This window comes from Anopheles maculipalpis, chromosome 3RL (assembly GCF_943734695.1).
Source record: "Anopheles maculipalpis chromosome 3RL, idAnoMacuDA_375_x, whole genome shotgun sequence".
Classification (NCBI taxonomy): domain Eukaryota; kingdom Metazoa; phylum Arthropoda; class Insecta; order Diptera; family Culicidae; genus Anopheles; species Anopheles maculipalpis.
Genome location: NC_064872.1, coordinates 6,138,708 through 6,166,023, shown reverse-complemented (window position 1 = coordinate 6,166,023; position 27,316 = coordinate 6,138,708). Strand labels below are relative to the sequence as shown.

The 27,316-nt window shown below is 44.5% G+C and overlaps 4 protein-coding genes across 4 annotated transcripts in view; 1 reads left to right on the top strand and 3 right to left on the bottom strand.

Annotated features, from left to right (window-relative positions):
* LOC126564888 (protein phosphatase 1B) overlaps positions 1-27,316 on the bottom strand; it is a 205,229-nt gene that overhangs the window by 1,855 nt on the left and 176,058 nt on the right. The window lies entirely within an intron of this gene.
* The window catches only part of LOC126565068 (alpha-tocopherol transfer protein-like), a 174,457-nt gene that overhangs the window by 80,732 nt on the left and 66,409 nt on the right, over positions 1-27,316 (top strand). The window lies entirely within an intron of this gene.
* On the bottom strand, positions 6,686-13,304 carry LOC126560347 (RING finger and SPRY domain-containing protein 1-like). Its single transcript, XM_050216310.1, has 6 exons — positions 13,012-13,304; positions 8,092-8,425; positions 7,933-8,022; positions 7,742-7,859; positions 7,048-7,670; positions 6,686-6,976 (listed from the first exon to the last, which is right to left on the bottom strand). Exons 1-6 carry the CDS (start codon positions 13,302-13,304, stop codon positions 6,686-6,688), a joined length of 1,749 nt encoding a protein of 582 aa, XP_050072267.1.
* LOC126564543 (RNA-splicing ligase RtcB homolog) lies at positions 16,622-18,240 on the bottom strand. The gene is made up of 2 exons (XM_050221620.1): positions 17,958-18,240; positions 16,622-17,897 (listed from the first exon to the last, which is right to left on the bottom strand). Exons 1-2 carry the CDS (start codon positions 18,200-18,202, stop codon positions 16,622-16,624), a joined length of 1,521 nt encoding a protein of 506 aa, XP_050077577.1. The 5' UTR covers positions 18,203-18,240.

The window sequence follows — 27,316 nt, the reverse complement described above, 5'->3', positions numbered from 1 at the left end:
TGTATTGTGTCCTACCGATCGAATCAAATGTCAGTTAATTTGGAGTAGCTATGGCCAAATCACCTTATATTTACTATCGGCTTTATTCGCGAGCAGTTATGAATCTAGACCGCTGGAGGCATAAGTCGCGAAAGAGTTGGTGAGATGCCGCTTTAACGACAAGGTCTCTTTATAGACGAGAATCTATACAACGTCTAATAATGGGGCAAATAAGGGGGCAAAATATGTAATTTAACGAAGAATTTTCTTTCGCCAAGATGAGGATTCTCTTTAAATGAGCCAACCGAGCGAATTTTTTGGATAAAGCAGTACCAAAAAAACCTCCAGCGAGGTCCTCCCATGAGAGGAAAAGGCTGATCTCTACGGCTTTAAAAGAGTTTTCGTATCCTACTGAAATTTAAAGATCCTGTTAACTATCTTAGCCAATGATCTTGTACTTTGAGTCATTGCCGACTACTAACAATCTGACTCAATTCTTCTTCAAAACATCCGATCAGATCCGGATGCCTTTTTGATCGATTGATTTATGATTTGATAAGCAAGAAAGCGTCCTTACCCTGTACACTTTTTCAATCTATTAACTAAACCGGGGGAATATTAAAAATCGAACCTTTCGAGCAGTCGATCGAAAGGTCAAAGCTAGTTTAGTCGCATCAGTTCCCTACCACCGGCCAACGGGGCACGTATGTGGCGCGCACCAAATATTGTTTGTCGTCACTTTTGCATGAACGGAAACATGTAAAACTGTGAAAGGGAACCATCGCAAGGGACAATGGTGTGAAGGGCGGAGAGACACACGGAACAAAGCCGGCCAAAAGCTTCAACCATGTTGTTTGCACACAATTTAATTAAAATTCCCCATTCTCCCCGTTGCAAATCACACACACACACACATATAAAAGGTAGCGCAGTATTTTACTTTATCACCTAAAAATAGTGTGACAGGGAAAAAATGCCTCAGGAAGTGTAGTGATAGCGATACAAGACAAACCACATCGCGCTCACTCTGTACCGAGACAATTGGCGGTGGGAAGTAGCCACCGCTCCCCGGACCGGGCCTGGTTGGTCATTGTTAAATAATTTAAAATAGATTATTTTTAAATTGCTTGCGTGTACCGCGCGCCAAACCATATTCGCGTACGGATTTAATATGTTCGCATCATCATGCGGTGACCACTTATTCATCGATGCTGAATGACGGAGATTTAAATGAATTGCGAAGCGCGCAAAGATGGATTGAGCTTTTGCCATTATTCCTAAGCATTCTTTATATGCTTTCGGAAGGAACTTCGCCTGTGTGTGGGAAGTGAAGGATTATCCTTATTGCTATCGATGACTCGTCACCGGTACACGATGGATGTGCCTTTATGTGCCTATCCTTGTTAAATACACGGGGTTTTCTTTTCCGGCACACATCTGTCTTCGAGTTGGTTGGTCTGATTTCGCTTGGGATGCGTTTTTTTTTTCTTTTCTGTTTTCCGTTGCTATTGCCGGACGTATAAATGTCACAAGGACACGCCATCTTGCATGAATCAATGCACGGATGACCTCTCAAAATGCCGGACATTGTGAATGAAACACTTCTGCCGCGTGACCTATTTTGCCGTAACTCATTCATTCTACCAAGTGCGATTCTGCGTTTAAAGAGTGTTCCTACAAAAAGAGAAAAAATGGTATAAAATTGTTCTATGATGAATTGCAATCGGAAGGGGTTTTTTTTAAACGGTCCTATATAGACTATTAGGTACCGTACTTATCTTTAATTTTTTTTTTTTATTCGCAAGATCTACTTACAATTTTTGATGAGTAAGTATACAAAAACAAATACACAAACAAACACACACGTTTTATACGCACGTTTCTTGGATATCGATTGTTGTACGCGGGGTTGTGTTGTGAGTCATACAAGCGAGAACCCGCAGGTGAACGCAAGTTTCCACTTGCACATGCACTTGGTGTGGATTCACATTTGCATCAAGCAGGAAAATTCGTGTTACTGCCGTTCGGGTCCCTCTTTGCACACACACACACACACACATTCCAGGCCACACATAGAGGGCTGGGAAAATCCAATCGCTCACACATGAGACGTAAAGGTGAATCAATCGTTTTCGCAGCAGGCTGGGCCGAGGAAACTAAGCAACAACAAACGACGAGGGATACGGGGGGCAATATTTTTCGGTCGCTATGGTACCGCGGCACGGCAAATAAACCGCTTTTCGAGACTTGCCGGTACGTGGTGGCGGTTCTCTTGTTCTTCCCGTTTCGATTCAGGTTGGTTATCGTTAAATTTAGTTTGGTTCCCTTTTTTTTTACTGGGCAAATCAGAAACAATCAGGGTGTTGGTGCAGACGGACGAACAAAAATAAGAGCTCTACAGTGTTGGACGTAACTATCATTCCATTGTATAAATGTATCAACAGGCTGCTACTCTATAAACCCCTTTATGGGCCACAGATATCGGCATTTGCTGAAAAATTTACAGCGACATCTTAACTTATTACGGCACTGCCATGTGCAAACACAGGTTGCTTCCAAATGCGAAACCCTCTGACCCTTAATCATGAGAGACCCTTTCGCGACTTGGATTGGTTTGGTATAATAATTCTACGTCAAAAAGGAAAGGGCGACCACGTAGTTGGATAATCAAGTCCTCACACTACGGAGGAACGGTCCGGATGGGACTTGAACCACGCTGAAAACCGATGCCAATGTCTCCCTACCACCGGACGCCCTTATTAACGATAGCTTGTCTAGAAAATCACTTTACAACGACTGGTGATAACATCAGGTCGTAAAACGAAGCATCCTAAAATGCTTGCCAGTTTTATTACTATACCCGACTTTGTAAATGACGCCACACTCACTAATCGAAACCCTACAATTTTAAATCGATTTGGAAATGTATCGAATTATTTGCATGCTGTAGCGGTTAAACAAACTCTCTGAGCGTTGCCTTGTACAATATAAAAGTTGTATTTTTATTGAATAAAGTTTAGCAGAAAAGTTTCTAGACAAACTAGCGCCATCGAGTTGTGTGTTGGTTGTAGGGATACTTGTAATTAACGGCCAATATACACTTGCATGTGGCCAAGGGAAGAAAGTGTTTTGCCTACTAACCAAACTGACTAGATTTGGAATCAAGGGTATAGTCGTTAATTGATTCGGAAGGACACGAGCTAGATTGAATCCTTGTCGTAAGAGGCAAAAAATACGCCACACACTGGATTGATTGCAAATGCCGGTAGAGTAGTTAGAAGTGGACAAATTCTAGTGGGATCTTTTAACGCCTAGCAAGGGGTTATGGGGCTATTCCGAGTGATGGATTACGGGAAGATTCACATTAAACCGATCCCATCACTCCAAACATTGAAGCAAACTTACAGCTTTCTGTTTCCGCTTTTCTCCCTTCACCGCAGCAGTGCTACCACCAGGGTTGTGCTTTCTCCTATGCCTTTTTGCGTCTTCGCTTCCGGGTGTTGTGCTTTTCCGTTGCAACCGTCTGCCGGAACAAACAGGACAAGCTTTGGCAGCGAAGAAGGCCGCAACTCATTCGGATCCGTCGTGAGTTTGGTTGGTTTTAGTGGTCGTGCCTTAGTAGCGGTGCACACATGATGATAATTCCTTCTGTTAGTCCGGTGGTTTGCCTTGTTTTTGTTGTAATTACCCTTCTGGCCGTTAAACCGTACAGTCGTTAAGTTTGACCCCCGATATCAGCGCACAGCAGCACCACCTTGAGAGGGACAGTCGATCGCAAAGGGAACCGACCACAGAGACGCGCGCGCCACACTCTATTGCTAAACAAAAACAAAACTAAAACGCGATTTTACACACACACGTACGCACATGCACATAGATAGCAGCACACATACACCGACGCACATTAGTAATGGCACACTTGTGGACGACGGACGGACAGCGTTTCATCCACACACAAGCATCGTTCTTTGGCCGCTGTTTTTGCAGTAAATTATGCTTTTCGCACACACTTTCCGCCTGTCCGGACGGTCTCCGGTACGTTCGATCGTGATTGATTTTCTACACCGCCGCTCTGCTTCTCGCTGGACCCGTGTCTCTTGCCCGCTATGATGGCCTCAACGGCTGTGTGACGCTGCCGTTTTCTTGCGACTTTCGATTGCTCTTCGTCGTTTCGTTGCTGAGAATTAGAAGAAGTTTGCTAATATGTCGCCGTGTTTGCTGCTGCTGTTGCTAGCTTTGGTTAACAGTGCAAGTGTCTTCTTCCTTTGGTCCCGCGTACAAGTGTCCGTCAGAGGAAGGCGTGCTTTCGCGGTACTTGCTGGTTGCTGGTTCGTAAGACGAACAGCACGGGAAGACCACAAGGTTCCGGGACACGTATCCTTTCGATCGCCTACAACGGAACCACAATCCACACAAACAATCCCTTCACTGTGGGAACTCGGTTCGGTCTAGAAGTATCGTTCGGATTGTATGTTGCCAGCAGCAGCAGTATCACACCGATGGTAGCACCGGTTTGCTCGTTGTTTAACTGGTTTTGCGTATGTGCCAGCCAAATCACGGGACACACCTTGACCGTTTACCGTCCGGTGTGGTATGTAATCCGTTCACGCGGGTGAAAACAGCTCACGAGAGCTCACGGTTTATCACGAACGCAAAAAGGGATGCGTTGTACGTTTACTGCCTTTTTGCTCACGGAACGCGCACAATTGGGGTAGGCTACGCTGTCAGGAAAAAAGTGACAGTTGGAAAAAAGCGCTGTTTGTCTGACAGCTGACAGCTGTACGGGCTGTCGGAAAACCGGCGCAGATTCAGATGGAACGTCTTACGTCTGATGGAGTTGATTTGAAATGGTGTTCCGTTGAGAGAATTAGTGTGAGGAATTCTCTATTATATCCATTGTGATCGTAACAGTTTATATTCCTATATACTGTGAGACTTAAAGTCATGCCAAATCAGTAAAATTTACCAGGCAGGTAACAATTACTAGGACCAACATGTCATGCCAGATGAACTGAGAACTCTCCAAGGCTTTTAACAACCACGATGCAAACTTACCTGCAAATGGGTCTTATTGTTTCTACTGCTAGGATGAATCCTTGTTCCCCCACGCTTTGCCTTTACAACTTCCTGGTGAGTCATGTGATATTTGAAAAAAGAAAAAAATCATCAAACAACCTTGGTTTACTTTAAATAACAAGAAATTTTTCAATCCATTATAATTCCCACACAGTTAAGTTCATGTTTACATACACGCCACGCCCCATGGGTCTAGCTGAACCTACATCCGTTTTTAATAGAAAGTTTTCATACACATATTCTGATCTCCTATATCTTCACTATATATACACTATATCTTCATTCATTTGCGCGTGTACAAAAATATATCAGTCATATTCGTTTGTTACTCTATTGTATATACACTTTTTGTTTTTATGTTTCTATCTGCAACTACAGATAAACCCATTTTTAATTTATTCTTTGCTAATTCTCTTATTGCGGGGTCAACTTTCTTTGAAGTCATTTGCTACGATTCATCTAGTTCCCTTGCTTTTGTGTGCTGTTGTGTACCTGTACTAAATGGACGTAAGTTGTGCCTTCTGGTGGTGTGTTACAAAATGTGCTTATGTCCGATGGTTAAAAACGGTTACAGCTTTCAATCGGAACGAAACGGGAAAGTATGGAAATGTATTTGAAAGCACGAAACAAAACCATGGCCACAAAAACGGACCATATGAAGAACAATTCTGGGGGAGTTTCACTGTTGAAAGGGTCCTAGCTGTTTCACTGAATGGAATAGACCGAGTTTCTCTACTACTAGCGTGTACACTAACGAGTTCGTTTCTCCTGCTCTCAATAACTGCTCATTTAGGCTCTTATTAGCAGTATAAGCCGCAACTTTTTGATTGTTCCACATGGTTAAATAGCTCTTCTTTCTACTGTATTGTCTTCGATACGTTTAATGCGTGTGTGTGTGTGTGTGTGTGTGTGTGTGTGTGTGTGTGTGTGTTAAAAAATCAAAATAAAAGAACTTGAACATTTCACGCAACTAGTGGAAAACCCCTAATACTTAGTACCTGGAGCAGCAGTTAAAAATATAACGCAATTTTACAATTCTACTAGCGAATTATCCTCGATAGCGCGATTTGCGATGCAAAGTTTCTTAAACTCAACCAACGCAAACCATCGGAAGACGGCGAGATACATCGACCGAAGGGGTGAACTCACACAACTCACCCAGCTTGGTGGCAGGAGGTTTGGTGATGGCAATTAGTGTGAAATATAATACAAACAAGAAGAAAGATTTCAACTGACTATGCTTAGTACGTAAGTACATCCGCTTCTCGTCCACTCGATTTTTACTTTCCTACAGTCCCATATTTAACATACCTACAACACAACACAAAGTAATGGCTTTTACTAGCCTAGTGCACGGCCTAGAGTTTCCTTTTGTAGGCCTGAAGCTATTCATTCGCTATCGCTACTCCTGCTCAAACACTCCTCTATCACACGTCACCTCTATTATCATTCACTCTATCTGTGGGATGCATCGATTCGTTTTCATTCCTACTCAAGCTATCACATATTTCTGCCACTGCACCACTGCGCTGGAGAGACCGAATTATCGGAAAAAGTGGGCAAAGCAAAGCAGTACAACACATTTAAAATTTAATACCAAACGAAATTGGGACCCTGCCATTTGAGAGGCTTATTGTTTCTGTTCTTCCGGAGTGTTGGTAGTTGTGTCGTCCGCTTCATTCGGTTCCGAATGTCCCGGACTAGTGATTTCGGGTGTGGACTCTTCGTGCACTGTGCTAAGAATTTCTGCTCTGCACATGGGACAGAATTGCAGCAAGGCAGCACAGTTCGTGCAGAATCCTCGATGCTGGCAAGGTTCGATACGTATCGTTGCTTTCATGTCAAAGCAAAGGGTACATGAGTCCTCACGGACACTCAGCTTTCGTAACTGCTCCAGGAAGAGATGGCGCGGTAAAACGATCTGTTGGGAAGGGATAAAGAAACAAGTTACAGATTTACTGCATATTCAAGAATGGCAATCCTGCATTATACCTTGTCCTGTTCGCTCAGCACCGCATGACCATTAAAGCTCTTAAACGTTCGATTTTTGGGCGGATAAACGAACGGCGTTGAACCAAAGTTGAAGCGACACTGCTGGAATGACATGAACGAAGCTGCCGCAAAGAATCCTTCGATGGCACTACCCGATTCGAACAGTTGTTTCAACACCTCACCTTCGAACCCGTCTAAACTGAACACGACTTCCCGTGCATCAAGATCCAACAGACAGCCCAGTATCGATCCACCCGTCCACACGTTCAGATTGTGCTGCATCGGTTTCGCCTTATGCCAGATCAGCTTCCGACAGCCGTCGAACGCGATCGAGTACGCATCGTCCCCGATACCGTAACCTTCGTGGCTAAGAAAATTGGAATCCTTCGTTGCCCACCCAATCTGCATAACGCCCGGTGTCATGATCAGCACCTCGTAGTACCAACACCCGGCATTGACCTGATACGTACACCGGACACTTTCGAACGAGTACGCATCGCATCGTGCCGTTAGCCCGTCGGCCGAGATTTTCAGGTACTCGCTGACGTCACGCGTGTTGAGCATCACATTTACGTTACTGACATCCGCTACCTCGTACGAGTATTGCCGACCTTCAATAAGGACTATAGATGGGAGACAGGGGGGTGAAAGTGTGTTAGTTGGTTGTCGGACTATTGTAGGAACAATTACTTACAATAGTTATCTAAGCACCACTGAGCACAGAACCCGACTTGACGCAGCGTGTAATCATTGCTCGTGATGTGTCTCTCGAGCCGCAGCAGAGGATTGTCCGGATAGAGTGCTAATTTTCTCTGCAATGAAGGAACATTAAGAATTTGTATTTTAGGTCTTTTTTTATTTGGCGAAAAGAATTCAACAACTTACCCTAATAGTGCCCTTGTTTTCACTGGTTTGTGCAAATTTCTCTAGCGCAATTAGCGAAAATAGCATCACATCCGGATGAATTCCTTCGTCCTGAAATAGACGTCAGTTTATAGGACCACCAATCAGGATCGTTAATGTCGTAAGTTGATGTAAACTTACCAGATTCCCTAGCAGATAGCCCAGAGTTACCTCCGACAGGGCAGATATACTGCACGGCCCTGCAAGCCGTTCCGCAAGGAAGCCCAATATGATGCACATGTTACGCTCACGCTTTGGTGTGCGCCGTATCGATCGCGTTATCATATCGGCCACCTCCAGTACGGACTCTTTCGATGGAAGTGGACTGTCGTCGAGCAGGAGCGTTATGACACTGGGGCCCATCGGGTTATCGAGTGGTATCACACGGATTAACGATTTAACAAGCTGTATCCAACCGGACGGTTTGTCCGTTATGTCGTGCAGCATCACCATCGAGCTGGGTGTTTCTGGTTCACTGTATGAAAGGAGCAGAAGAGGTATATGAGATTCTAATTGGTTTTGTGGCTAGAGCAGCATATCAAAACATGGAATAAATTTTTGGAGGACTTAAACATTTTACATTGTCCTCCAGAAGCAATAGTTAAGAAAGTTCATTTTTGCGGCTATAAGACGACTGCCAGGACCTTTAAATATCGTTGTTTCTCCTACTAGCACTGACTGGTCTTAATGTCGAATCTGACATCCACCCCAGGATACCTAAATGAGTTCTTATGTGCTGCGCTTTTCGTCAAGTTGTTCGGTGATAGCTTGCCGAATGTTGGTAGCGCCTACAATACGCATTGCTCGTTAGAACATCGTCAAGGACTCGCATGTCAAGAGGATCCAAAACAAAACGACAGGTCTCTCTATTCTCAGGGCCAGGATCAGACATCCTGAAATTAAACCTAAGACTGATCCTGTTACTGACATTCAAAAGTTCAATTATTCATCAATGCAAAGGAAAGTAAAAGACATCCCCACTTGCTTTTGAAGCATCCTACTACCGTAAGACGAACGTCCTTGGAGGCAGGGATTGTGTACTGCCTTCTTGCAGTGCTGTGCAGGCAACTCAAGTGTTGAATCAATACACAGTCCTGAAACGCCCAGGGTCAACAACGACGGGCGCCACCACTTCGGTCATCCCATACTTTTCTTCTTTCTCCAACTGCGGAGCAATGTAATCATTCCCCTCTGAGCGCACCACGCTCCAAAATCTGACATGAATTCCCTGGTTGATGCCAGCGTGATTGGCATGCATGCACGCCTTTTGCTTTAAAAACAACCCTGCACCGCATCATGCAGTCGTTTGTTTTGCTGTACCAAGAGGTGTGCTGTGTTTTGTGTGCTGTTGATGCTTTCCCACGATAGCTTTTCCCACCCCGTATTAGGGTGGTCGGGGGTTGGTTTTCATGTTTTTTTACTAGCACTATGCGTGATACGCGATGAACGACAACGAATGTTAACAAATTCCATTGCATTATCTTATTACATTACCGATTCATCTGTGATCGAGGATTGAAACTTTGGAGGAGACTTGGAAATACTTTTTATAAGATTATATGGCTCGTTTTTAGTAACGAATCTCACCTATCCTAGACATAATGTAATGACACCCTCTAATTATTGTGTGTTGTCACATTTCCAACACGTTTGGTGATGCGGAGTGTCCAAAATCAGAAACAATCGTACAAAAAAGAGCACATGTGTAACACAAAAAAAAAGCACGATTTTTGAGCATTAAAAACGGCACGTTTCGCTTGGCAGCTTTTTGAAGTTCAGCATTTCGGCTTACCCTGGTAGTTGCGCGCACCACCAACGCGTTATCAGCGAAATGGTGTGCGGCAAAACAGGTGACTAACGTGGTGCGGTGCGCCAGTAGGCAATCCCGGCTGCGTCATGATCGAACCGGTATCTATACGAACAAAGCAACGCAAACGCGAGTGGTGATATGGATTAGAGGAGTTTAATGCCACCTTAAGGAGAGATAAGATCAACCATTCTGTGACGAATCTAAGGTTATTCTATTCTGGTTGCTAGAATTTAAAAGATTGGACGCTTCTAGGCCTCGAATTTAACTGTAGAAAGTGAAATCATTATCTAATATTGTACAGGACATTGATCACTGAATAAATCTCCCCCATGCGGTAGATTTTGAAGACGAAAGACAGAAGAATTGACTTGTTAAAATGACAATATACAATGTGTAACAGGTACATAAAGGAGGATGAACATTGTTTAAAATCTCTTTACAGGAGAGGACCCTTGAACAGGACCTCTTCGATGAGTTTTTTTAGACGGTGAAGGTCCTCGTGGATGTCTACTCTACCTTCGATTAAACCTGTACAGTACATGGCGCAAAAGTCAGCACAGCAGACAACTGAGGTGTGACATTTGTAACAAAAGATGGGATCGGAGAATTCCATAACGAGAGCCGTGATCTGTTGCGAATTTAGACTCGCCTGTCATGTGAACGTCACCTGACAAAACCTGTCAATAATTTGGATCCTCAGAGCCGGTATTGAAAATTGCGGGGGCAACCCAATAGCACCAAGATTCTAATTTCATAAGATCTCCTAAAGCCAGTTAGTAAAGTAAGTATGTAAATGATCATTATTGAGTACGGAGAGGAGAGGTAGGAGTTTGTCAAGGGTTGTACTCAAACGGGGTATAATATTGAGCACCGTGTTAGGCGTACATCGCGTAGCGGTATCGGCGTTATCAAAGGGTTGTGTTTAAAGTAATTTAAAAATGATAAACAATTTAAAAATTGTAAATGTGGTACATTAACTCGTACATTCGCATTCTTTGTACACCTATTCAATCGTTCCAAAAAGTAAACTGTTCCTTTAATTTCCTTCTAATTACAACGGTTTGTTAATGTAATGAACACATCACCACCAAGTTACTCCACTACACAAAGTCAACATTCTACCTTCGTCCACAAGTTTTCGCGTAACCAATGTGTGTGTGTGTAAATGTAAGAGAAGAAAAATCTTCGTAAAAAGGTTCCGTGTGAAAATTAATTAGGATTAAAAGTAGGACCGCCCGTACGTTCTCCACACGTAGCAGAAGGGAAGTTTCGCTACCATTTCGTAATGCGATACGCGTGTTCGCGTGCCTGCTCCATATTCGTGGCGATTTTCTTCCTTCGAGCACCTAATTTGCTTATCGTCGTCGCACCACACCTGTTCCTATTTCCTGCCTGCACTCACTCTCAGGTCATTCTTGTGTTACATTCAAGAAACCAAGTGCGTACGTCCAGGCGAAAGTGTAAGACGCAAAATGGTGGATTATTGAACCACGAGTGTGTTCCTTCCTCGGTGATGAAGTTGCCGATTGGCAATGATGAAATCGTCTTCATTCCTTCCATAAGCTCAAAAGAACGCTTGCAAACAGTAAACGAATGACGAATTTATTCGCCTGAAGTTGTGAGATCATCAGTATGACGTGTTCACAAAAAGGGGCGAAGAAAATGAGTTTCGCAGTGCGGTTTATTCAATGGAAAGCTTGGCGAATAAAAGCGGACAATAAGGGCCAAATGGTGTGTCTTAATGTTGAGCTAAATCTGCCGGAGAAGACAGACAATAGAAGAAATCATAATTGTCCCTTAGATATCTCGTACCCTAGTGGAGCATATGCTGATGATGATGATGGGATGGTGATGTGAATTTAGTGCAGCGATGGCGGGAAACTCGCCAGACTAAACTTTGGCAATGTATGTCCATTAAAAATGCTAATCATTGCGGAAAACTATTTTGATGTGTGAAGAAAAAGACACATGTGACTTGTCTTTCGTTCGTCTTTTCAACTCCTCAAAATTTCTCTATTGGTCCGATGAGTCTTATTCCAAACTAGGGCGATGATTGCGACTAAAGCAACCGTGAACAATGTGCACTTATCGATGTTGATTAATTGGCGTTTAGGATGAACTCTGAATAGTGATCGTACATTTTATTGTAATTTGACTGCTTCGCACAGTCGTCGGAGGGAGTTGATTCATGTGTGCTATCTTGCTGCTTCATTGATTCTTTTTTCAATCGATGATTCATCTCTGGCTTAAAAATATGTGACTTAAGTAACAAAGAATTTGCATATAATTGCTACAGTACAGCCATTGAGAATTAAATACTAAGCGGTAGTGCATCAAGATTTCGATCGAAAATAGTCATCCCATACAAGCAGGCCTGGGTCGAAACACTTGATTGCATATTGGAAGGAACTAGTGTAAGAAAGATTATCTAGAGCTTGAATTCCTGGTTAAATAGAGCGGGCGGAAAACTATCAGGGTTTTTAAGGAACTGCTAAGTGGTTTGCTAGACCTATTGATATCCAGTAGTTGGAACACGGTCTATATGTTACTCGAGAAACGGTCTTGACATGTGAAGATCGGCTTCATGTGTCATGTGAATTGCCGATGAAAGAATCTAAAATGCCTTCCATTGAACCATATATGTAGGTGGTGCAGCTTTTATCGTACGTTAACCGGACGCCGGATACATGTTTCGTTACCTCAGTGGTGTTGAGGTAACGTCACACTTGTTCGAAGGACAAACCGCCTGTCACCCTTAAGCCTCAACGGAAAAAAGCCTCAGGCAGTGACTAAACGGCCCTCTAAGCCCTAGCAAAACAGCAGCAAGCGTAAATTAAACACTATAGAAGCAAGCCACACAGATCGATTCATTTCCGCCCCAAACACAGCAGCACCACTAGAAGGACCAAAGGTCACATCGGTGTCCGGATAAGAGAGGTGCGTGGCGTGAGTAATCGCTACGCATTGACCGCCCAACACTCCGGTTTCTCTACATGGAATTGCTTAAATTCACGATTCTCTACGTGGCTACGACAACGTGGTCGAACGGATGGATGAATCGATCGAGCAAAAGGCTCGACAAAAAAAGAGAAAAGGAATCGTCGATCTGACCACCCCGGGGTCCAGCTTCACGTTTGAAGGGTCGCACAATCATTCGATAATTATACTCATTTATGGAGCTCAGCAAACTGGCCCTTTTGAAGGTCCCCCCCCCCCACACCCTTCTTTTTTACGAGACAAAACACACTTACTTGTCCACAATTGAGCCGATGATTTCGAGCGTTTCCTTGACCAGCGCGTCTACCGTGTCGGAGAGTGAAACTTGCCGGTCGGATCGGGAGTAGTGCCGGATGTGATGATGTCCATTCTGACCACCCGGCCCCCCACCACTGACAACACCACTTCCGCCACCTCCGCTGCCACCTGCTCCACCGCCACTACCAGCCAACCGGCCTGTGTCGCTTCCGTTCGGTGCGTACGAATCCCGGCTACTATCATCGACGAAGCTTTCCTCGACCTTGTCCTTGCACAGGCAGACGCCCATCGTGAAAGGGCGGGTGTGTGTGTATTGGAGAATGCACACGGATGCAGCAGCTGAACGAGACAGAAAACACCAACGGAGAGCGGATGATGCCTTGATACCGAGCCGTACGATGTGTGTGTATTACCCTCGTGCCCTACCGAAAACCCTTCTTCACTGTTTGTTCCACTGTTATGTGGTCAGTTTCTTCATATTTGCCGATATTTGCCGGTCGGACCGGGGCCGACACACTTTCGGCGTTTAATCGTTTTATCGTTCCACTCACACAGATAGACGGGACTTTAAAATAACATACTATTTCACTGCTGAAAAAAAAAATCAAATTAAATAACACCATAGCTATTTTAACACTAGAACAACTGTGGAGGTATATTTTATCTCGTTGCGCATGTTAAAATTGAATAAGAATAACATTTTTCGTGGTTTAATTGACTTAAAAGAGGGTATTCTGTTTTACGGGAGATATGTTACGGACAAGAAAATTGAATTCTACAAATTTAATATTTTTAATCTCAATTTATAGCATTTTTAAATTTTTTATAAGTTATTTAAGTTTATAAGTTATAAGTAAGTTATTAGCAAGAGTTTATAACTCGTGCTTTTTGGGCTTATGGCACCACTAAAAATACTGATTTAGATGAGCCCCGATATCCATTCCGCCTGGGCCATCTAAACTAAGTAGCTTATCTGAGTAGCGAATCAAAGCTTCTGCCCATAACAGAAGTATGCTTTTACAGATAGCGATTATGGGGAAGTGTTCCACCCAGATCAAGTATTGTATATCTAGTGTAATATATAAAAAAAATCTTAAACACACTAGAGGAATTTCCTTATATCTGTTTTTTACAATACAAAGTTAAATTTAGTCGCCTAGAAATTTTTAAAACTTGTTCTTTTGAGCCTACAGGCTTGAGAGGGCTTGGTCTGCCATTAGATGTTTCTTGACTTCGTTCAACGCTTATTTGACTAAGAATTCCTGTGTACGGGGAGACGATCCAGCAGGGAATCGGCACCTCGGTCCTGCCGTGTGACCGGCGAGCGGCGTCACTAATGAAGTTATACATATTTATAATCGAGACCCTGCCGCTCAATTGCAGGAAAAATTTTGGCAATTAAGGATTGTCTGCAGTTGTAGGTGGGAGCCTACATCTTCTGCCTAACAATGACTATCCTATCTCAGATTATGGATTGTGAGTGTCTAATCTGTTCTTGAGCTCTAAAAACATTTGTTGTCCCTGACACATTTATGTTTCTCAAGAGTTTTGAGAAAATTATAACACGCGATGCCGGCTGTATCTGGCGATTGGCAACAGGGTATCAGGACCTCCAAAATTTTCAGTAAGCGATACAAATTGCATGGATCATGTTGCTGACCATAGTTGACTTGTCCTACCAACGGCTTGCTAGGTCTAACAGCTTAGTAGGACTCATTGATATCCTTAGTAGTTGTTGAAAAGTCAGGTCTATCGATCCGGATGAGATTCAATTGCCAGTCCTGTTATTTAAGACCGTGTGTTACACCAAATCAATTATATTAATCGGTATAATTTGGTGGATCACTAGAACAGAGGGTCTTCGCGTAATCCACTCAAATATTATGATAAATACCACTATGATGAATATCACTGTTTTACATTAAAAAAACACTATAAATTAAGAGAAGAATGAACTGGTAGAATTTCAAAGTTGAGTTTTGACCGGCCCGGTCCTTCTAGTGTTAATCGAAACCCAAAAATGAGACACACGCGGCTAGTCCCTGCCTGTACGTCCAAGCCTACTACTGCCTCTATCTTCTTGGCTTCTGCCGACGCAACAATCAGCTTCACAGTGGATTAACTTCGCGCGAGACAACCACGTAAACAAACGCAATCAACGCACTACACTGAACTGTCTGGGCTAAATGCTGGCGACCACCCGCTCGAGGGGTGAGTGACAACACACACCCTCTTCCAAGGGGTTGGTTGTCTTTAGCGGAACGATGTGGGGCGAAGGAATGCGATTACGATCATTTATTCTGCGACGTTTCGGTGCCTTCCTGCTACACACGGGCGATCTATTCTTGAGCCGTTTGATCAGTGGTGGTGTGTGATAATAAGGAGCTCACTTCACTATTACCCTATTTGGGTGCTTAACAGCAGCTGCCGAGGTATTAGCACCTTCTTGATTGCCCGTTTAGCATTAGACCACAACGGCTACACTGATCCACACTTTCTTCACTCAGTAGCAGCAGCATTTTTGGGATGTGGTAATAAGATTTCGGCGGGGGGTTGAACTTTCGTCCACCGCGGGAAAGCTTCAGCGAGAAAATAAACACGCATGCAACCAGTGAATGCGAGCGTGTTTGTGTGTACACACACACACACACGGGTTATGTGTTTGTGTTGTTTTCTCACCAAACCCCTTCGAGGGACACTTTTTTACATCACTCTTGAACTAGAAACCGTGTGGTGCTTCCCTTTGGCCGAATGCGGTTGATAAGGGCCAGCAAACGACACATTCCGAAAGTAAATAATTATTTGCTGGACACACTCGTATTGCCTCTTTGCTAAACTCACACACGATGGAATGCAGATGAATCGGAATACCGAATAGGAGCACCTTCAAGCGAGATGGGATACGATTGCGGACACAAAAATACACCTTTTTTCGTTAAACTACACTTGGACACTGCGGTAGAATGTTCGGAACACGGCCGGAATGTACGAACGCGACCAATAACGGGCCAGCACACGCGAAATGAGGGTTCTTTTTGGAGTGCCTTGAAACCTTCTCACTAGCGTTCTGTCGTTTGGTCTGTCCCGCAACTGGAAGAGAATAGAAAAAAAAACAATGAATCAACAAGGCAAGTCTGGGCGGTACGGGTGACGTAAAGTTTGACAGTTTTTAAAACATTTTTTTGAAGATTTTTGCTTAAAAAATAGAAAAAAATAATAATTCATTTTTGGTATTAATTTTTATTGAATTGAAGTACTGTACAAGCATCAACATTTAAAGTATTGGTAACGGTCGTTGAAGAATTTTTTTTTGTATGATAAGGTAATCGATCCAAAACATGAAAAAAAATAATTTAAAAGTTTGTTCAAAGCTAGAAAATATAAACTTATTGCAAACATTTAATTTAGTTTAAAATGAGTTAAATATTAACACAGATCAACCACTGTGAAACTGCTCTTTTACATCTACAGTGACCTACCCATCTATTGCATCGCCATGTAATATTTAATTTCACAACACCATTTTTTCCGATTTCTTACTCAAGAAAGAAATTTAATTTATTAGCAAAAGAATATTCACAGCACACCGATAAAAATGCGTTTAAGCTAACCCTTTATAACCGCAATCGGGCGTAGCTTGATTGCTTTATTGCTTATACCTACATCGTGGCACGTTTGCACGACATCCCGGACATCCTTGTACGAGTCCGGTGCTTCCTCCTGCACCAGCTTCGGTGATGCAACGCGAATCGAAATACCTTTCTCCTCCAAATCTCGCAGTACGTCTTTGTAGTCCAAATTGCGGCGCGACTTGGCACGCGACAAACTTCGACCGGCACCGTGGCATGTCGAGCCGAACGTTTCTACCATACCGGTTTCCGTACCGGTCAGTACAAAACTGCACGTTCCCATTGATCCACCGACAAGAACCGGTTGCCCCGTTAGCTGATAATCGACCGGTATCAGTGGATGATGCGGTGGGAATGCACGGGTCGATCCTTTTCGGTGCACGAGCAATTGCTTCGGCCGACCGTTTACCATATGCTCCTCCATTTTGGCCACGTTGTGCGATACGTCGTAAATTACGTGCATGTCCAAATCGTCCGGTGTGGTGTTGAACTGTTTCGCGAACGCTTGTCGCGTGAGGAACGTCATCGAGCTACGGTTTACCCAGGCAAAGTTGGCCGCCGCCGACATTGCCTTCAGATAGTTCTGACCCTCGGGGCTATTGATCCGTGCGCAGGCGAGCTGTCGATCGTTCGTTTCGATCTTGTCCCGCTTCATGGCTTTTTCCATCTCAACCAGCGCGTCCGTTGCTACCTGATGGCCGAATCCACGACTGCCCGAGTGTATCATCACACAGATCTGCCCAAGCTCTTCAATTCCCATCTTGCTCGCGGCGTATTTATCATAAATTTCTTCCACCACCTGTATTTCCGCGTAATGATTACCGGCACCAAGCGTACCGAGCTGGGGCAGACCACGTTTCTTCGCTCGCAAGCTTACCTTGCTCGGGTCAGCATTCAACATACGTCCGTACTCCTCGCAGTGCTCCTTATCTTCTGCCCAAACGTATCCTTCACGCAGCGACCAGTCCATTCCCATTTCCAGAGCTTCCTCTAGGTCGTGCGCATTCATCGGAATGATACCCTTCGATCCAACGCCAACGGGAATGTGATCGAACAGACTCTGGGCCAGCTGTTCCTTTACCGGTTGTACATCCTTCTCGAACAGATTGGTACGCAGCAGACGGACGCCACAGTTGATATCGAATCCGACACCCCCGGGCGATACAATCGAGGTCGGATCGCTCATGTCGAATGCGGCCATGTTGCCGATTGCGAATCCATACCCGGAATGGATGTCCGGAAGACCAACCGAGCTGAAAGAATCCGACAAGTTAATCCCGGTTGTTCCTTAGGAAACGTTTTGAGCGCTGTACCGTCCAACGATGCCCGGAAGGGCGGCCACGTTCGCTATCTGCTTAACACCGGGTAGAAATCCTCCCGTCATTCCGGGCCGGCAAGCATTGCGCAGTTCATCGAACATCAGCTTTTCCAGCCGACTGTTGGCGTAGAATATGCCCTCCACGTTCATGTTCGATTGGAAGCCTTTTTTAATCAGGAAGCTGTTTGGCGAAAGTCGCTCAATGTACTTCATCTCTTCATTATACTCTCGCACGACCATTTTGAATGATTCGAAACGTTTTTAACACAGTAAAAATGAGCAATATTTGTCTACTTTTCACTGATTCATACAAAGTGCAAAGATATGAACGAAAATGATGCAAATGTTTGACAACCTACAACAAGCCGGATTTGACAACCGGCTTTGCTAGGTGTCAAATGAACAGAAAAATAAAAACCCTTGAGTTGCTGGTGCTATGGTGCTATGTATGATCGCGTGGAAGCAAATTTAAATTATCAACGATCTTCGAGTGCAACGGTTTCATATGCGTTCCGATACATTTTGTTTTCTTTGCTAGATTACATTCAATTACGCTTTTCCTTGAAGCAAATTGTAAAGAAGTTATTTTATTTAACCATTCCGGAAGCTTTCCTTACGTCATTCGTGTTTGCAGCAGAATTCCACTTTTAGCAAGAAACAAAGAAGAAAACACTAGAAACAGTAGGAGGTGGCGGTCCGAAAGTGTCCGAACGTCCCACATCGTCGACCGGCATTGTGTCCGAAAAATTGTCGCAAGTAAACAAGTGCGCACGGTTTACGACGCTAGAGTCCTTGGACGGTTCTCCAAAAAAAAAAAAAAAAACACCCGCGAATTCCATGTAGGCGACCGTAAAATGGGACACCAGCCAGCTTCGATCTGCCGTTCGCTGCTGACTACCGCAATCAACCAAACCGAGAGTGTGTCCCCGCTTAATGCACTCATTATTCATTGTCTTTGCGACTAATGTATTTCTATTGTACCGAGGAGCCTTAATTTTCACCCAAATTCGGCTGTTCCTCCGCAGGGAAGGGTACGAGATAGGATCGTTTATGCCCGATGGGGTGGGTTTGTTTAGTACTTTTGGTACATTTTGTTGACCACCTTCGCAAGCTGAATTGCGGGACGAAACCACCCCCCCCCCCACCCACCGTTTACAAGATTGATCGAACATTCTCTGTACGCGGATACGCGGGTTCCATCGAAAGGGACTGATTCGTAGATCCGGTGGCCCAAACCGAACCCTCCGAACATATGGTCACTGCCGTCAGCAAGATGGTAGGAAGGTAAGCTTTCGTTCATAGTCGGTTTGTGTGCATATTTAAAATCTTGCCTTTGTAACCCTTGTAGCCCTGAGACTTGTCCTCACCGGGTTTGTGTGGCGCGTTAGTTTAGAGACTCGTTCATACCTCGGGTGCGAACCCGTTGGCAGGCCCGCGCGTAGCCGATCCCCAGGTGGGAGTCCAGCGTGGGCAGATGAGAATCGACAGATTAGCTGTTGGCCCCGCTCTAATGCGCGTGCACATACACACCGTTCGATCCTATGTGTGTTCCAGTCTAGCTTACACCTCCGGCAAACAGCCCCAGTGGAGCTTGTGTGAGCTGTTGAGCTTGCGGAGACATTTTAATTTTAGTGAACTGTTACTATCCTCCGAAAAGAGACCAGCCGACAAGTACGCGTTAGAACCGGTGCAACGAACCTATTCCTCAAACCCGCAGTGTGACCCAGTACTTCCCGTTCTGAGCGAAAACGGCGGAAGTACCGTCCCGTGCTGACTCATAGAAGATAGCTCGAATTTCGTCGGGCGCTTCCAACGCGTGCTGGACAGAAAACGACACAAAGGTTTTTTGGCACTGCAACGGCTTGGCGAATCGGAATTCGTGATGACGGGTGGACCAACACATTTCCAAAATTTGGCAAAAACCACATTCGTCCAACTGGAGACGAAACCCGGTTTCTCCCTGTTCTCCCTGTGACCCTGTGATTGTGTTTGTGTTGGCCACTTGAGGCCGTGCAGTGAATTCGCGCAACTTTTCGCGAATCGAGCAAGACGGGACTGCACCAGTTTTCGGACGACTGCTGAACAGTTACGATCCATCCGTAATGAATTCCCCCGTCTGCGGTACCTAGTGAGCACAGTGTATTAGTGTGTGTGTGTGTGTGAATGTACGTGTGCGTGGTGTGTTTGTGTGCGCCTTAATGAACCGTGTGTTCCTTGAAGTGAAGTGTTTTACGATCATGTGATCTTCCAGCTATCGAGAATTATGGATAGCTCTGACGAACGATCACAGCGAAAGTAAAAGATAAAAATACGAGCATATCCAGTTTTAGAACCCCATTAGTGTCCAAGTTGTCCGTTCTTGATTATCGACGCTATGTGTGGTCGAAAGGTGTCGTCGAAGTGTGTGAAGACAACCTGACAGTCCTAACACCTAGCCGATACAAGTGTGCTACTGTGATTTTGATACCCGAAATCATTAGCATATCGATCGGATCGGAAGGAAAGACTACGACACGAGAACTCAAAGCCAATAAAAAGCACTAATTTCCAACGCCTGATTAGCGGGGTTTCTTGGAAAGCCTTCGACGTTCGTCTCGGAGTTGCAGTCACGAGAGGGTAAGTCCAACGAAACGATTTGCATAAGCTAAAAAGCCATCGGCGCGATAGGTCTTGGGACTTATCTTGGGCTTCTGTCAGATGAGACACCACGGGGCCAAGGTAACCCCAGAAAGCCGATATCTGCGAGGGGCAACGGCACTTCACACAGCTGGCGGTGGTGACACCGCTGTATTCTTATGAGACAGTATGTCTCACGCCTCACGCCAAGATCGACCCCAAACTATCGCTTCCCCAATAGCACAGCGGAGAAGGCAGTGTTGGCGTAAAAGTTGCATAAATTTTGACACCCACCCTTAGACAGGAGTGAAGAGGGCGGCGGCCCTCTGCATGCTGTCACGCAAAATGTACGTCGCGACGACGATGTATCATATCGCGGTTGACTGCGTTGTGCGACTCGTGATCGTGATCGTATGCCCCCTGTGTGTATGTATGTTTGCATATTCTATCTTCTAGAGCTAGCGATTAAAGAGTCCATGCCTCTGCACTAGCGAAGGTGTAACACCGTGGCCTGGCATGAAGCATCTGGGATGAATGGCGCGCCACACATGATCACACACATCGGGGGTGCTATCGCTAGATCTTCCAATACCCAATTCCATCATCAAGTGTTCCTTACACTTTTTTTTCTAACTGTACCTCAGCTCGCTGCTGGACGATCGCTGCTTGGAAGCGTCTTTTGGATGTTACTTTTTGTGTGTTATATTTCACCCATTTTGGGGGTTGGTACGGCGTACTACGCAGCCCAAACCACAAATACACAGACACCGAGGAATCTCACCCGTGTGGTAGAATGTCTGTCTGTCAGTCGACCGTATGTGGTTGTGGTTTGCGGAGCGGGAAGGGAGGAGGAGAAGAAGAAGTAGGGGTCCACCATCACCACCGGTAGACCTTCGGGCAGTCCCACTCGCGTTGCGTATGGGGAACACTGCTGTTCACTTGTGCGCAGCTTGTCCTTTTCCTTTTGCATTGGCTCCTTCTTGGCAAGCGTTGGACACTTCTGGTCCCAGCACTCCTAGGTGAGGGTGTGGTTGCCCAAAAAAGCTGCAACTTTTTTACGATGTCAGGATTAAGGGAGATCGTGTTGGGGTGGTGTTTCGCTACTGGATTGTGCGATTTTGCGCGATCGATTCCCCGGGAGTTGAAAAGCTGAGGACGGCTGTCCAAAATTAGACGACCTAACCTTGAGCGAACTTCGGGGGCGGCGACACACGGCACACGTGTAAACAGGTTGTTTTAGGGACTGCTTGGGGCCGGCAAATTTGCCCCGCGAAGTCCCGAATTGCGCTTTATGGTTTTATGAAGGATGGAAGAAATTTGCCTACCAGAAAAAAATGTTGTTGGCTGTTTAAGGGGCTATAAAACCATATTGATGTGTCTCTCAAAATCGGATGTCCTAAAATAAGTATCAAAACAATAGCATTAGTTGTATGTCGATCGGTTGCTCCTGCTTTGGGCATGTGACTGTTTTATATAGTCACTCGAAAAAATGCTAGTAAAGTAGAATTACTAATGTCGTCTCAAGTAACACGAAGTAATTAGCGAGTGTAGTTTGTCCCTTAGAAATACAGCCCACGCTTGGATGAAAGCGGATGGATTAGCTACCATTCCGAAGTGGATTTTATCTCGCAGTAGCGCATCCAACCATCCACGAAGAAGAGACCATGTTTAATGACACTTGCCGTATTTGGAAGGCTGGTAGGCTATCGTATCCACAGACTATGTAGCTAATGTAGCAAATGAATTCAACCGGCCATAAGTTACGTTTTCTATAGCGCTTAAGCGGGGTGGCTCCAACAACTCAACATCCGTAAGTGCGGGATTAAGGGTCATAATTTGGACTTGCTTGTAGCCGGCGCTTCTGTCCTCTGCAGAGCGGTGAACGACGATAAATCAGATAGGCATACGTTTGCATATCGTGCCAGAATTGCGCAACATTCAACCGAAACTGCATCACACTAGATGCGTTGACAGAGATTTCGTAAAGCTTCAAATGTTGCGCTCGCCGTGCGCAAGGTTTTTCGAGATCGATTGAGATACATTAACGGAGCACCCGGTTAATGAATTGCATTTGGCAAGTTCTAGTCAAGACCGGTGGCAAAAATGGGGGAAAAATGGTGAATCGTTTGACAGTTGCCTGAATGCTCGCTACCGTTCGTTTTGTGTGGCAAGCAGCACTGCCCTAGCACACGCCATATGCGGACAGACAACAATCCTTCCAGCCTCCGGGTTCATACCTTTCATGGGATGATGTGTGTGTGTGTGTTTTTGAAATGGCAAAAAGAAAGAGGTTCCACACACATCCGGAGGAGGATGCAGCCGTGGCAGCAGGCCACGGCCACACGGTTGGTACACCGACGCGAGTAGGTGTAATGATGTCGTCTGCAGTCGCGATCGGGGCAGATCGTACTGGCTGGCCAGTGTGGCCCCATTTCGTGAGCACTGTACCGCCGTGGTGAACGTTCAAATGTACCGTTAAAAATAAGGCAAAGAAGCATTTTGCTCCCCAGTTCCTGGACTCTGGTACAAGGAATGAGCGAATGAGGCTTGGAAGGCGACTTGCAGTAACTAGCGCGTACTTCATTATCATCACATTATGGAGCGCATCGTGGGGTTGTGGCCGAAAAACAGTTCACCTGTCAAAAGTCTTGGTAGCGATAGTGTAGCGCTGCAAAGGTTGGGTGTGGAGTGAAATTTTATATTTGGCACAAACAAAAGGAAAGGAGCTATGTTTTGAAGGACAAGATAACGAGAGCAAAAGAAAAAATATAAAAATACACAGTAGCCGAATACATATCATAACTATTTTGCTTTTTGACCTTCCACGGACCACAAGATCTGGAAGACTCAACCGCCATTAAGCATGATCATCAAGTCGATGATAATTAAAAACGATCAGCTCCTTTTACTAAGTCTTACTGCTAATGTTCAGTAAATAATATTCAAAAATAACAGAACACTATCACATTTCATGTCTGCTGATATTGATTCCCTTTAACCAGCTTCACTCATGATGAAACAATAAAATGGCAAAAGAAATCAATTTCCAATTGCAAGTCGTACACTGTCAAGGTGTTTTGTTAAGCCTATTACTGGTTTGAAGCGTTAAAACCTACCAATTGCCAGTCAGACTTGCCAACCGATTCTGCGATTGCGAAGGTCACGGCGGGCATGCAGCGGGCGTGTGTGTGTGTGTAATGAGTGTTAAATTGAAATTGAATTTTTGACATTTTAATACAGCAAAAATAATGTGGCGCGCAGTCCCGGTTCGGTAAATGGTAGCAATGTTAATTACCCTTTTCTCGTCTGACATTCGTCTGTCACAGGCGTGCGCGGGGAAGGATTAAATGAAGCGAATAATGCAAGTCAGTACACATACCGGGGGTTGTTCGCAGTTGTAATGCAGTCATATGAAAGTGGGTCGTAAAAATGGGAGTTAAAGGTAATGTAGATTGGAAAGCAAGAGGACAGACAGAGGAACAAAAAAAAACTTGTCTCCTTCTGCTTGAAGGGTATTGGGATTTATGTTCCTCGAATCCCTCTATAGTGTTTATTGTTGAATGTATGAAACACATGTTTAAAATACTATCTCGGTATTCCTGTAGTTGAGCCCATGTAGGAAGCAAGATAACAATTTAATGAATTGCTTTGCATGAATAATGAAGTGTGAGGTAGACACTTTTTTACGAGCTTCTCGAAGAGCTACAGTTGAATAACTAGGTCTAAAATCTAGGATTAATGTCACTTAGTCCGTTCATTAACTCTTTCTTGTGGGTCGTACGTACACAATTAGATTCGTGTGCGTCCTCTCCGTTCATTCATATGTCGGTGTCTCCCCAGGGTTCAGAATCCTTGCCTTTTCCTTCTGTTTATCGATGATATATCCTTTATCCTCCCCACTTCTGGACACCTGATGTATGCCGATGACGATGAAATTTTTTTCTCCCAATTTCTGGTCTTAGCGACTGTTTTTCGCTTCAGTCATACCTTGACTCCTTTTTCTCATTATTGCTTTGCCAATTTTCTGGTTCTCTGTCCCAATAAATTTAATGTCATCTTCTTCACCAGTAGCCGTTAAACCGTCCATATTAATTATCTCATCAATGCCGTCTAGTTAAGTTGTGTCCATGTTATCCGCGACTTGGATGTGATCCTTGACGTCAAAATATCTTAAATTGCCCGTTTAGAAGCCATTGTCTCCAGGCAATTCAAAGTTCTGTGCCTGATCCGTAGATTTATATCCAACATCCAGGATCCTTTATGCCTGAATGCGCTTTATTTCTGTCCGCACTCGTCTCGAATTTGCGTTTATAGTTTGGAATTCTGTCTCTATGTTTAGGGTCGCTAAACTTGACCAGGTGCAAAAATGCTTCTTGAGGATTGTTTTCCGGCTCTTCTCTGCTTCCTTACCATGTTCAGTGCCATATGCTGGGCCTAGATGCGTTGGCTAGGTGAGACGTGATCGTGCTCAGACTATTTTCATTGGAGGACTGCTTCTGGGTGTCACTGTTGTGCCAAAACTACTCTCTCGCGTTCCTTCACGTTCCCTTCGATCTCGTGCTTTCCTGGAAGATCTTCCTAGACGCACGGTGCATGGCGGTAGTGACCCGTTTCTTCTCTATCTTCGCCGTTTCATCAGTCTGTATCACCTTTCCTCCATGGCCTCTTTCCGATCTCACTCACTAAATGCCATTCAGGCTCTTCCACTTTTTCTATCTTAGGCTAGTCTAGTTAAATTAAGAAGACTCTCGTTAAACCCTACGGTAGAACAATAAGACAATTCAATAATAAATAACAAGTAAATTAACTCACAAAAATTTGTTTTCACACTGAAGAATATTATCTTACTCATAACTGGTATGTTTGAGATTTGAACTCATGGCGTTTAGGATATTACGGCCACCCTGCTAGAAATGCTTTAATAGCTCATACTATTCTATTTAAGCACAATACACCACAAGACCTTTCTATCGCAATATTAGTCCCTTACATCGATAAACAGTTCGTTCGCTCAATTAAAATGTTCACTTTTTGCTTTGCTTGCGACAGATAAATAAATAAAAGCGAAAACGCACGGAATTATGCACGTGCTGCCTTATACTTTGTATGACGCTGCCGTCTGTGCCGTTTGTCGCCCATGCTCAAGCTGTATCGAATTCAATTCGTTAGCATTGAATGGGGTTTTCCCGCCGATACATATTGGTCAGCAATTTTCGCTTTTGCTCCCGTGCGGTGTGGTGTTTCTATTTCGCGCAAACAGATCGTCAACGACAAAAAGGGCTTACAACACCCTTCGTGCAAAAAAAGCTACGAATGGTAGTACCCTTTCCGTAACGAAAATAAAAAAAAACCCAAGTATATTTTCACCAAACCGCAATCGCGATAACGGAACAAAGTGAAGGGACAGAAAAGGCCACAAAAGAGACCGGGAGCAACCATTTATCGAGTTGCATAACAATCCAAGCGGCGAAAGATTGATGACCGATCGCGTGGGGTGGTCAGTGTGCGCCCGTAGTAACAAGGGTCTAAGGTAATGTGTGCGCGCGGGGGCAAAAAGGGCAAAAAATTCGACACCCAGCAGCCAGTGAACTGGGTCATCCACGCCGGTGTGTGCTTTCCTTCCGAAACGAGCGAGCGATATAGTGTTGGCCGATGGTTGCTTTAAAGTATCGTTCATTTTCATCGCTCGCATTTTACCTCGAGCACGGGAAATGGTGCGTGAAAAATGACCGCTGCTTTGGGTTTTTTCCTTTTTTCCAGCACCGGGAATGCTTCCATTCGTGCCGTAACGCCGCGATCCGCACACCGTGATAGTAACGGGTTGTTTGGTGATCGTTCGAGAGCGTGTTTCGAGAGCGCGCTGATCGCAAGTGTTAAAATTTCATCGGAACAATTGATTTGATACGTGAAGCGCATCCTCTCGCCTATTACACCATCCATCACCAGCACACCTGTGCAGTGAAAGTCGCTTAAAGATCATGAAGCGGATGCTTCGCCCCGCGTATCCACGTACGGAAAATTGAATCTTTAGCCGCACGTACTACGATGCCTGGTGTAGGGAAAGGGTGCTGCACGGTGCTGTAAAACCATACTCCCGCATAGTGTGGAGAGTGTGTGCTAATGCATCAATCCTCACGGGCTGCTGGGCGACTAAAACCCACACTTAGTCGTAGAGCTTTTCGGGGTGATGGATGATTGAAGTGACTTTTCACAAACCACAAAGTGGTGCAATGAAAATCGTACCTTTTTCCTCTACGCTCTCTCCCCAAGAGCATAACCGAGCGGCCAGTGCCCAGACCAATGAAAAGCGAAAAGTGCCAGTAGTAGTGCTCGCTTGTAATGATGAAAAGGCAAGAAGAAAGAAGAAAACCAGAAAAGAAGAAAAAGGAAAAGCGTAATAGCATGTAACACAAACCTAAATGAAAATAAAATCGGATAAAAAGGAGGAAAAACAGGGTAAAGAAAACAATTGAACCACAACAGCAACAGGGGTATAACAAAACAGCCAACACTGGTGCTCGAATAAATCCGATTGTTGTCCGGTTGTTGAAAGAGGAGAAAAAGAAACTAAAATATTTGTGAAGAGAAAAAAGCATAATGGTTCATTTGAAAAGGGTGGAAATAGAAGATGGAAAATGGATAACAAAAACCAAAAAAAAAAAAAGCTTTATATCGGCACGACTGATCTGGTAGACGAAACAAAAAAAAAAACATGCGTAAACATGTATATTAATAGAT